This window comes from Ceratotherium simum, chromosome 20, assembly GCF_057802395.1.
Source record: "Ceratotherium simum simum isolate JZ-2026a chromosome 20, ASM5780239v1, whole genome shotgun sequence".
Taxonomy (NCBI): Eukaryota; Metazoa; Chordata; class Mammalia; order Perissodactyla; family Rhinocerotidae; genus Ceratotherium; species Ceratotherium simum.
In genome coordinates this window covers 2,968,355-2,980,506 of record NC_141919.1, presented here as the reverse complement: position 1 = coordinate 2,980,506, position 12,152 = coordinate 2,968,355, and the positions used below count along the sequence as shown (strand labels likewise).

Genomic DNA, 12,152 nt, shown 5'->3' with positions numbered 1-12,152 from the left:
TGAAGAGTTATTTAACCAGTGCACTCTGTTGGGCCCTAGGATAGATTAAACATTTCCAAGAAAAATGAAAATGCAAAGTTAAGGAATTGAGAAAAGTAGGTATTAATTTTTAAATATTAATTCCATTTACTTGTGGCTTTGTCAATAGCGGACCACATTTTTCCATTAAAATAGTTATTGGTTATCCAAGTTATTGCTCTTAAAAAGACTCAATCCAAAATTTTAGAATTTAATAGCTGTGAAATGTCTAACTCAAAACTTATCCAAAATAAGAAAAAAACTCTTCTAAGAAATTGTCAGCCATTTAAATTGTATATGAATATACATTTAAATAAACATATAAGTTAAATACATGTACCTATTTCATGAAAAAAGACATTCATCACTACAGGATAAGACACTAGGTTCAGATTTTAAGCCAACAAAGAGAAATTCTTAACTGATCTCTGTACTTTTTGCCCACACGTAGATAGACGCCGATTACTTGGGCTAACTGACTTAGAATTACAACCCTAGTTGCCGCTGTTCATGACAGAAGACAAATCAAAGTTGTTCTTTTCACATGTGGGTTTTATTTTCAACGCTTTACACTGACCATAGATTCGCCTTTGGCTTCTAGACCTGCCCTGAGCAGTTTGCTGCTCTTTGGTTTGTGACTCGGTGGATTTGCCTTTTGCTGCTCATCCCACTGTTTCCACTGATCATTCATCTAGGGTCCTTAAGACAGGATACAAGACAGAGAGAAGAGGGCTTACGGGCTCAAACTCACTACCTGCCTGCCTGGTTTTTCTGTACACAGGTGAGATATTCCTGCACATCATCTGCGGACCCCAGGATAAGTGGGACTCGTTGGTGAATGGCCTCAGGCTTCACGTCCAGCACAGGCTGAGTGCCTGTGGTTGCCAGGCCCCCCGCCTGCTCGATGATGTAGGCCACAGGATTGCACTCATACAGGAGCCGGAGCTGCAGAGAAACAGAGGCAGGTGGACAAGCTTTTCAAGTTGCCAAAAATCCTGAGCCATGCCCCAGAGCTCAACGAGGAATTCCAGCAGCTGACGTTCTGTCTGTCTCGTTAGCGTACTAGCATGAGTAGTGTGGAGTACCTCAGCAGGCTGGGCTATCCAAGATCTAGACCCTCCAGGAGGCTGGATGCATCAGCTGATACTCATCACATATGCCTTTGGGGGCACCTCTGGTCAGCATCTACCTGTCTTGTGACCTTTGTGCTAGTGAGAGACTTTTCTCTTCACTTGGGAGTATGATATCTAGGTACTCAGTTTTTGTTGGTTCAGCAATGAGGTGACCTGACCCTGCAGGCCTGGATAGGAGCCTCTATCTGTGAGGCCTTATGGCTAGTAAGGAGTCAAGCTTGGATGAGATTGGAAGGTCACCTCGAGAGTGCTAAGTGGTCTCTAAGGATAACCACAGTGTCGAGGATCATGGAGAGGAACTCTACATCTCAACTATTGACTTGGCTAAATAGTTTGCTGGTGGTGAAGTGGCCTTTTCTTTTAGCCACTTAGGCTAAGTTAACTCCAGTTGCTTGCACTTCGATAGCATCCTGCACTTCCCCTTTCATAACAGTCATGACACTGAGGTTTGTTTAACTTCGGCCTTCCTCCTTAGACACCTTCCCTTGAGGGCAGGGACAGTGTCTGTCTTGGTTGGTCACTGTGATATCTCCATTCCCAGTCCTGCCTGACACAAAGAAAGTTTCCAAATGAGGCTACCGCATACCATGCATGAGGGCTGCCAGTGGAGGGCAGGAATGGGGGGGAAGGTCAGCCTGCAGCCTGCTTGGCAAGCTGTGCACACGCACCCAGGGCTGAGCTTGCTCTAAGGAAGGAATGCCTTTTCTAAAAGGCACACTGGAGAACCACCAGGTGTCCACCCTGTGTCCAGTGAGTACGTGGTGAATTGAATTGAATTGAGCTGGATTGATGTCCTTTTTGGGGATATGTCTGTGATTATGTTGCTCCCCCTCTCACCTCCACCAGACACACACACCCATCACATTAGATTCAGTGTGACGTGCTAGCTGCAGGCTCTGACTCAGTATCATACTATCTTCTCCTTCCTTCCCCCATAGGTGCAAAAGCTGTAATTAGAAAAAAAAAAGTTCCTTTTCTGTAAGCAGCTTACAGAGTGGTTGACCCAGCTCTGTGCAGCCTTTCTGTCTCACTTTTTTCTTCAAATCCATTTTGAAGATATGTTGAAACTACTTTGAGAAACAGTCATATCTTGTGCTGATTTTTAAATTGTTGTTACTTCAAGAAGAGGAACGAACTATCTCTGGTCTAGGTTGGAGAGCCAGGCATGCAGGAGAGAGTAAGTTAAGACCCCAGGGGCCAGTTGCTGCCATTTGGTAAAACAGTGTACGATCCCCTCACCCCAGACCTCCAGCTCTTAGAGTAGTGGGCAGCCTGGCAGAGCACAGAGAAGCCCCAGTGCTTGTGGGCGTACTTAGGTCAGCTAGTTTTGTCTCTGACTGTCCACAGGAGGGACATTGGAGGCCTGGACAGGCCGGCCAGGGGGACTCTGACCTGGCAGCTTGTAGAGCTTGGCTCTTTCCTCCCCTTTCCCTTGCCCTGGGGGCTGGAGGGCAGGAGATTTGGGATGTCAGACAATAAAGTCTCAGATTATAACCAATTAGCCTTTGTTTGTACCATGTTGATTCAAAAAAAAAAAAAAAGCACAGCATTCTCACAGAGAGCGTCTTGGAGCCAAGGTGTGCGCTGACCTTAAGATGCCATTGTTGTAGTGAACTCATCTTAAAACACAAAGCCCAGGCCTCTATGGTGCCTTGGCTTGCGTGCCATTTGATCTATTTTTTCTGCAATTAAAATCTAAACAGTACATAGGGACAAGCACACACAGGAGTAGAGGTGTACACACCCACCCACACCCACACCCAGATGTGGACACAGAGAGCATGCGAGCTAAAACATGGAGATCAGGAACCAATGGTGCTTTCAATATGGGTGGTGGTTATGGTGCTGGGAGTACAGATCTATGTATGGAATTATGTGCTTGTGGGCAGGTTTACGAAATTATATGTGGATATTTTCTGACTCATTTTAAATCACTTTAATAATTAGTAATAATTAGTCTTAATGTTCTCCCTGTTGGAACTGAGTATGTGGCAAGAGTGGTTCTATTTAAGAATTTCCACATCTTCTACTTGATCTCATTTAATACTCCATAACACTTTTCTTTCCTCCAGCACCTCTCATGCAGACTCATCTGTAATTCTTAGTTCAACAGGTTAATAAACATGAGCTTAACACCCTCATGAAGAGAAAGGCCTGATACCCAGTCTACATGTTAACAATCTTCTCTCTGGTCTCACGTGCTGTTATATTTCTTAGTGTGGCCTTGAATCTGGCATTCAAATTACTGGCATTCCAGTAATTCACATTGCCCACAGAGACATGCATCCATGTGGCTAGTAGCTGGAGTGTCACGGAATATAGCAGGTTTTTGCTTTGATTTGCCTACTTACCCATGATTGGCTAAAAATCAGACACATTTCCGTGGGAGGGTCTATTCAAGATAGATGCATTTGGATCATAAGATTCCCCCTCAATAATATGAGTATTTCTGGTTTTGTGTCATAAAGTTGCAGTGAGATCTTTCAGGAGCTACCTTTCCAGAAATGTTGAATGTGCTCTGAGCAGAAGTCCTTATTCTGGAGTCAGGGAGCTCTCTAGGGTATTCTTGGGTGGATTTCAGGACATCTGTGGACCCCTGAAAACATGTGTAATGTGTATGTTTATGCACATGTTTTTCTGGGAAGTGGGCCCATAAGTTTCATTAGATTCTCAAAGGGGTCTATGATCCAAAATCAGTTGGTGCTGAAGCTAAAAGTTAGACACAGCATGTGGAAAGTGGGAGATGAACAGAGGTGACTCATGGTGAATGACGGTTTTTGGAAGTGAGAGGCCAGAGGAAGTGAAGGCCAGTGAAAATCACCAATAACAACAACTCAGGCTTCTCCTTCTCCAAACCTTCTACCACAGTTTTAAATTTCACTAATGGGAAATATACCTCATTTCTCTTCCACCTGCCCACTCACAGACAGACATTCCAAGGCCAGGGCAGTAGCCAAAAAGCAGATATGAAGAGAAAGGGAATCCAGACTGACTCACTGACTGGATACAGCCATGGACAAAGGAGAATTACCTTGCCCTTAGGACTTTTCTGGTTTGCTGGGTACAGGAAGATCCCTCCATAGACCAGGGTGCGGTGCACATCGGCCACCATGGAGCCCACGTACCTGGCCCCGTAGGGAGCACTGCCATCCTAGAAGGCAGAGAGGGGAGAGACAAGATGCAGGGAGTGAAGCAATTAGCCAGCACCAGCTCCAGGTCACACATCCAGCTGGTGCGGCCTCTGCATTCCAGGTCCTTTATCCTCCACCCACTAGCTTAGGAACTGAAAACATTGTGTAATTGAGTATTTCATTCATTAAGAACCCCCAAACCTCAAACAGTATTGAACTCATCAAATGTAGGACTACTTAAAGTAAGAGACAATATCCTGTAGCAATCTTAAGAGAGGAGCTAACAAGAAAACAACAACAACAACAAAAAGAAATGTCTGCAAGCAATTATTGTTTGGCAGCTCCTTGAAGCTCCTTCTTGGCTCCCCTCGGTTCATAGCTCTTTTTAGCTCTCCAAGAACCAAACCACCTTGAATAATGACAACTTTTGCATTTACTGCAGCCAGTGTTTATCCACTGACAAAACTTTAAACCACTTTAGAAATCATTCAAAGAAATAGAACCACTTACTTGTAAACCTCAGTTTCATTAGTTACGTAATGAAAAAAATATTTGTTCAGAGATAAATAAGTCAAAGGTCATGATTTTCCTCAAAGTAAGGCCTATCAGGTAAGGCACAACTATCTGATTAAATTGCTCCTTTGGGCAGGTTTGTTTTTTCCCGCATTCAGTGACCCATCTGAGATTTCTTTGTCTAATCTAAGAATTCTCTGACAGTGCAAAGGAAGACAGAAATTCCTCAGGGCAGGCATCCAGGGTTTTGTGTGGCATCAGCCACAATGAAATGCATTTATTTTATAAGCATTTATTTGCCAGGCCCCTCCATTGGTTTGTGATGTCCTTGGGGAAAGAGACTGTCTTGCAGCTCTTGGCATTCCCTGGGCACAGCCTGTGCAAAGCATAAAGTAGGTGCTGCGAAAACCCTTAGTGAATTACATCCAGTGAGATTTCTGGAAAGCACTACTCAGGTTGTTACCTTCAAAATTAGATGGGCGATTTTGCATGCCTCCTATATTTTATTCACATAATGATATTGTGTATCAAAACAGCTTCAGATGCCAGTTAAGAGACTTCTCAGTGGGGAAGAAATGGAGGTCTGAATTAGACTAATGGCCATAGGGATGAAGAAAATGAACATACTTGAGAGATATTTAGGAAGCAGAATTGGTAACACCTAGTGAACGATTAGACGTAGGCATGAGAAAGAGCTAGTCCTCTCGGTGCACTCCCAGAACCTTGCTGGGAAGAGTAAGGTGGTAGAGGCAGCATGTGTCAGGAAGGAGCAGGCTTGTGGGGGGGTGGCGTGGGGGGTGGTTGACAGGAGGTGGGGAACAGGAAGGGCAGAGCTGGACACGTGGAGTTCTAGATATCTGAGGAGCAAACGAATCTGAAGCCCATGAGAAAGCTGGAGAACAGGAGTGATCACAAGGGACTGGATGGGGACACCCTGGGGGGACACCAAGTGTGAGCCGAAAGGCTTGCTTGGAATAGAGTCCTGTAGCATACCAAACTTAAGGGCAGGCAGAGGTAAAGGGGAGCCAGTAAAAGAGGCTAGGAAGATTGTTAGGAAGGTGAGTAGAAAACCAGACACAAGGTCAAGGAAGACAGAGTTTCATGAAGGAAGCAGGAAACAGTGCTAAATGCCATAGAGGGGTCACGTAACATAAGGTGGAAACACAATCACTGGATTCGGTAACATTTCCGAAGACGTGGGTGACCTTTGCCAGGACTTATAAAGGATTATAAGTTTCAGAGGATTATAAAGAGCAGACATTGAGCAAAGATGGTCAAAGAGGGAATGAAAGGAAAGAAAAACTTGAAAAAAATGGAAACATCCCTCCCACTTCTTGATATATATCCAAAACAATTGGAAACAGGATCTCAAAGAGATAGTTGCACACTCGTATTCATTGCAGCACTATTCACAATAGCCAAGAAGTGGAGGCAACCTAAATGTCCACTGATAGATGAATGGATAAAACTAAGGTCATATATAAATACAATGGAATACTATTAGCCTTAAATAAGAAGGAAATCCTGTCATATGCTGCTACAACATGGATAAACCTTGAGGACATTATGATAAGTGAAATAAGCCAGTCACAAAAAAACAAATACTGCATGATTCCACTTATATGAGGTATCTAAAATAGTCAAACACATAGAAACACAAAGTAGAATATGATTACTAGGGACTGGGGGCAGGGGGAAATGGGGAGTTGTTCAATGGGTACAGAGTTTCAGTTTTACAAGAAGAAAAAGTTCTAGAGCTCTGCTGGACAATAAGGTGCATATAGTTAACACTATTGTACTGTATACTTAAAAATGGCTAAGATGGTAAATTTTATGTTATGTGTTGTTACCACAATAAAACAAAAAAATGCAAACATCTTTTAGTTTCAGTGTGAAAGTAATATATGCTTACTGTTGTAAAATTCAAACCATATACAAACTATTTAAACCAGTGCTGTCCAATAGAAGTATAATGTAAGCCAAAGATGTAATTTTAAATTTTCTAGCAGCCACATTAAAAAGAGTAAAAGGGAACATGTGAAATTAATTTTAATAACATTTTTCATTTAAAATAATATATCAAAATGTTATTATTTCAATGTGTAATCAATAGAAAAGATTATTAAAGAGTTATTTTTATTTATTTATTTTGCTGAGGAAGATTTGCCCTGAGCTAACATCCGTTGCCAATCTTCTTCTTTTTGCTTGAGGAAGATTAGCCCTGAGCTAATATCCATGCCAATCTTCCTCTCTTTTGTATGTGGGTCACTGCCACAGCATGGCTGATGAGTGGTGTAGGTCTGTGCCTGGGATCCGAACCCGTGAACCTGGGCCGCTAAAGCAGAGTGTGCTGAACTTAACCACTAGGCCACGGGACCAGCCCCAAAGAGTTATTTTATATTCTCTTTTTCCACTAAGTTTTCGAAACCCAGTGTGTATCTTATAGCACATCTCAATTTGGACTAGCCACATCTCAAGTGCTCAAAAGTCACGTGTGGCTAGTGGCTACTATACTGGATAGGAAAGAATCAAGGGACATGATGAGCTCCAAATCAGGGCTGGGTCATGGTAGTGTGTTATGAACTGAGTGTGTCCCCCCAAAATTCATATGTTGAAATCCTAACCCCAATGTGGTGGTATTAGGAGGTGGGGCCTTTGGGAGGTAATATTAGGTCATGAGGGTTGAGCCCTCATGAATGGCAATAGCGCTTTTACAAAAGAGGCCCCAGTGAACTCCTTCACCCCTTCCACCACATGAGGATGCAGTGTGAAGATGGCCATCTGTGAGCCAGGAAATGGGCCTTCACCAGAAGCCAAATCTGCCGGCACCTTGATCTTGAACTTCCAGCCTCCAGAACCATCAGAAATAAATTCCTGCTGTTTATAAGCTGCGCAGTCTATGGCATTCCATTACAGCAGCCCGAACACACTAAGACATTGTGTGAGAAATATGTTTGAAGAGTAAACAGGAGCATTTACAGTTTCATAAGTGCAGTAATTAACAACTGATAATCCCTAGGATTTAGCTATGGAACCAGCTAGATGAGTTGAAATGGAGATGAATATATCTGGAGTTAAGGAACTATAAGAACTAGATACTGGATGGACCCGTGGACCCTGAAATCACTCTAGATGTTGGCAGAAGTCAGCATGGAGTGAGATACTAAGAGTCATATGTCACAGTTTTGATGAATTTAGGAAGAAGCCACATAGCACAGCAATGTTTTTCAAACTTTAAAAAAAAAATACATTTTGCGACAAAATACAATGCGCACTCAAAAACATATACATGATTGAAATAAGAGTTTTGCAAAAATAATTCTTCCATTTACTAATTTCTATTCTATTCTATTCATTCCATTCTGTTCTATTGCATTTAAAAATAAATGCTGATCACAACTCCCTACACTGATTTCCACTAATGGGTTCCACAGCATCCATGGGCTCTGGGTCCTGATGGCCTAGATTTTAATCCTGGCTCTATTAGTTATTAATAGAGTCACCTTAGACAAGTTACTTGACTGTTCTGGGCCTCAGTTCCTCATCTGTAAAATGAAGATTATGACATTAATCCTTATCTCGTAGTTGTTTTGGAGAATTGAGTGAGTTAGTACATGAAAAGCATCTGGAACAGTGCCTGGCACGGTATATACCAGCTGTTATTATCCTGACTGAGCAGAAGTGTGCAGTCAGGGGCAGGAGAAGCTGCTATTGTCAGGGGACAGAGATGGCAAAAGAGGACTGCTCCTTCCACTATGGCAGAGAGGAGAGGAGAGCGCCTGCACCACTTCCCACCTCCTGGGGGTGTGGTGTGTGGGAGAAGGGGGAGAAGCCAGAACACAAAGATCCCGCAGGGAAGCCATGGCCTCAGGAAGAATCAGGAGTGGAGGCGCACCCTGCTGCTCACACTGGCTGCACTTCATTCCTTCAAGAGAACTCGCCAAACTTCTCTAATGAAACTTCCTTGTTTTCATATTTTCCCTTCAATCAACCCTTTGTAAGGTGGACCACTATGAGAAATTTCCATTTTTCCTTCTTTTCACATTCTAACAAAATACCTTTGGTCAACCAGCACCACACTTAGGCACAGGGAGATATATCGTTCACATATATTAGAGAGTGGTACACACGGAATGTCAGGGACCGGGCCACTTACACCAGAGAGAGCCCTCCCCAGACCCAGCGCCTCTCCTGCTTACGGTGCTCCTCTGAGCTGGTAACACCGTCCTGACAGCGACTGGGAACCTGGCTGAGTAAGCAGAGGGCTGCTGCTTTTTCTTTTTAGTGTCTTTAGTCGGATAGTTTGAGTGTACTGTGAAACAGTAGATTCACGACATCACCCTGCAAAATACACACAACAAAATGAACTAATGAAATAATGCAATATGAGACTACAATAATTTACAGTCACACTTTTTAACATTGAAATAGTGTATTAGGGGCCAGGAGGGATGAAATTCATGGCAAGAGGTAAAGAAGGGAAGGATGAGGTGAGTGTCTGATTTCAGAAATGTTTTCCCTTTCATAGAATTGAAAAGAAAACCTCGAGTTCTGGGGCAATGGTCTCAGCCAGCCGGAAACCAGTTTAGGTGCACACATGCATATGTTAAACATTAGATCTATTTATAAATTATGCCCACGAATTTTATGTACATTATAAAATTTACCCAAAAAATACATTTAAAAGAATGAGATGAGAAATGAATATACACAGAAATCCTAACACTGTCTGTCCTGGAGGATCACGCAATAGCAGGTGGGAGGATGTTTTCCCTCCTGGGAGAAGAAGCAGTGGCTCCGAGGGACAAGCAAGCAGAGAAGGTCCTTTGCAGCAGGTTCCGCCTCTTCCATTTGTTCCTGGAAGCAGGGGTAGTTCCAGGCACTGCCGGAGATAGAGGGCTGTCTCCTGGCCACCGGGCATTGAACCCAATCCAAGCTGAGCCAATACTAATATTGGCCAACACTCCTTTTCGTGACGATTACTACTACCAGTTTTCTAGAGGTCACAGAGGCGTCTAATAAGTGACAACCAAAAACAGTCCTTTGTTCTATAAAGATAACACCACTGACCCAGCCAAGCTTCAGCAAGCACTCCCACCACGTGCACAGCTCTGCACAGCATGTTTGTTTATGTGAAGGAAATGGCCTGTCTACACCTGCCAAGGTGGGCCAACCCCCTGACACCACAGCTTCATTAGCAGAGGTAGCTGAGGAATTAAATAAATTTCTTTGAACTTTTTCTTTAAGTGAGAAACAGAGGAGGAAAGTTGGCCAGCTTCCATTTCTAGATCTTCCGGTATGAGAAATTTAAGTATAGAATGGAGCAAAGAAATAAAAACAATGCTCAGAATCTTTTCACTGACATTTTTTTCCCCTTGGCAGATTTTTTATTTTCTGCAGAAGTAACTTGGAGGGCCTTAGAGAAACAAATTTATGTTTTCCGTTATTCGCACACAGAGGGCAGTGGGCCTCTGCAGTCCACAGTTAAATACAGGTTGGGAAGGGAAGGGGTGTCTAGATTTCATAGCAGTCTTTCTCTGGGCCCCAGTCCTTGGCTATCATACCCCTGGCCACCTTTATTCAGAATGGGCCAGGTGCTCTCTGTTGATCATGCTAAATGTGGCCAGAACGGCCAATTTCTGAATCCCCTACTCACCCTGACAAGGAGAGCTATATTGTTCATACCCCCAGGGCTCCAAGGTACAGGGAACCGGAGGTCAGCCCACACTCTGCACCCAGCCCTGCCTTGCCCAATCCCTCTTTGGTCTCCTGCCCTGTGGTTCTGGCTGGACCACACCTAAGCCTTCAGGTGCTCCCTCTACCCCTTGAGCTTAAGTCATGAGTCAAAGGATGCCAAGGGGCTTTCCCCTGGGCATGCCCCATGTCCCTGGTGGCATTCCCAGGGTGGAGGAGAACCCACCAAAGCAGAAGGACCACACAGATCCCATCAAACCAGAAGAACTGTGTCAGATGGAAGAATGATGGAGAAAGTCCCCGGAGTATGTGGCCGCAAATCAACACCACTGTATGACACCACTCTGACAGCTACACCTAAGGGAGCCAAAGGTAGGAATGTGAATCTGAATGACGGTCTTTAGTACACCTGAGGGGGACAGACATTTTAAGAACTGCATGTGGAGAGATTAGACAGGAGAAAGATATCACACAGATTCCAAGCTACAAAAATTATATATTATACATTGGAATTTTAATAATTTTATTTATTTATTTATTTATTTATTTTCCCCAAAGCCCCAGTAGACAGTTGTATGTCATAGCTGCACATCCTTCTAGTTGCTGTATGTGGGACGCGGCCTCAGCATGGCGGGAGAAGCGGTGTGTCGGTGCGCGCCCAGGATCTGAACCCGGGCCACCAGCAGCGGAGCGCGTGCACTCAACTGCCAAGCCACGGGGCCGGCCCTGTACATTGGAATTTTAGAGCTGATGATATGAGAACTGAAGAGCAGAATCAACAAAGGAAATGGAGAAGAGTCAGATGACTGGTGTTATAAAAAGTCAAAACAATCCCTTGTCTGTGGTGTTGAATAAGCTTTCTTTGATCATGAGGCTCTTTGGTGTCACTTCCACAGTCAGATAAGTTTACATTAGGAAAATAAGTAGGTTTAGGAAAGAAACACCCAACCTAGAGAAGTACTGACTGACTCTTCAAGGCAACCCAATCAAAGTAAGATAGTAAGAAAGCAGAAACCTTGGTTTTTTCAAGACCTCTGAAGAGGAGTTCTCAATTTTTCCCAATAGGACAAATGTTTAAGAAGGAAGAATGACTTGTCTTCCTCAAGAAAATGTTGAATCACTCAATCAGACAGGAAGTTTACGTTCTGCTGCTCTGAACTTAACTAGTCTATGACCTAGGAAAATGAACTATAACCTATTACACATGTGTGCTATTAGCTCTCAAATACACTTAATCTAAGGCACTTCTAATCCACCCCACCACCCCAGAGACGGCAGAGCACTGACATTTGGATGTCGTGAATGAACTCAGTGGTTAATGGCAGTCTCCTCTATTTGGATGGTTGACCAGAAACAATTTTCTGGTGTTCCCTTTGACTGAGGGCCAACAGAACTAGCCTGGTCTGGTCTTGTTTTACAACATTTCCATTTGGAAGCCTCAAATTGGCAGCCTGTAGGCTCAATTTGGCCCATAGAAATGCTGTACTTGGCCCTCCTAGTAGTGGTAGTGGTGGTGGTGTTGCTGCTGTTGCTGTTATAGAATGTGGACACTCATTTATATGGGACACCCTCCAGAAGCCACAGTCCTCACAACTTCCTATTGTCTTAAGCTCTGCCCACTTAATACACTTATCTTATGTGCTTAGTCCCTGAAGGCAGCTGA

General features: G+C 43.6%; 1 protein-coding gene across 1 annotated transcript in view; it reads right to left on the bottom strand.

Moving 5' to 3' along the window:
• Positions 1–555: 555 nt before the first annotated feature.
• FBP2 (fructose-bisphosphatase 2) overlaps positions 556–12,152 on the bottom strand; it is a 52,587-nt gene continuing 40,990 nt past the window's right edge. Inside the window, exons 6-7 of the mRNA XM_004440809.3 lie at positions 4,183–4,302; positions 556–963 (exon numbers count right to left, since the gene is read on the bottom strand). Coding sequence (XP_004440866.1) covers positions 769–963; positions 4,183–4,302 — 315 coding nt within the window. The 3' untranslated portion in view covers positions 556–768. The remainder of the gene's footprint in view (positions 964–4,182; positions 4,303–12,152) is intronic.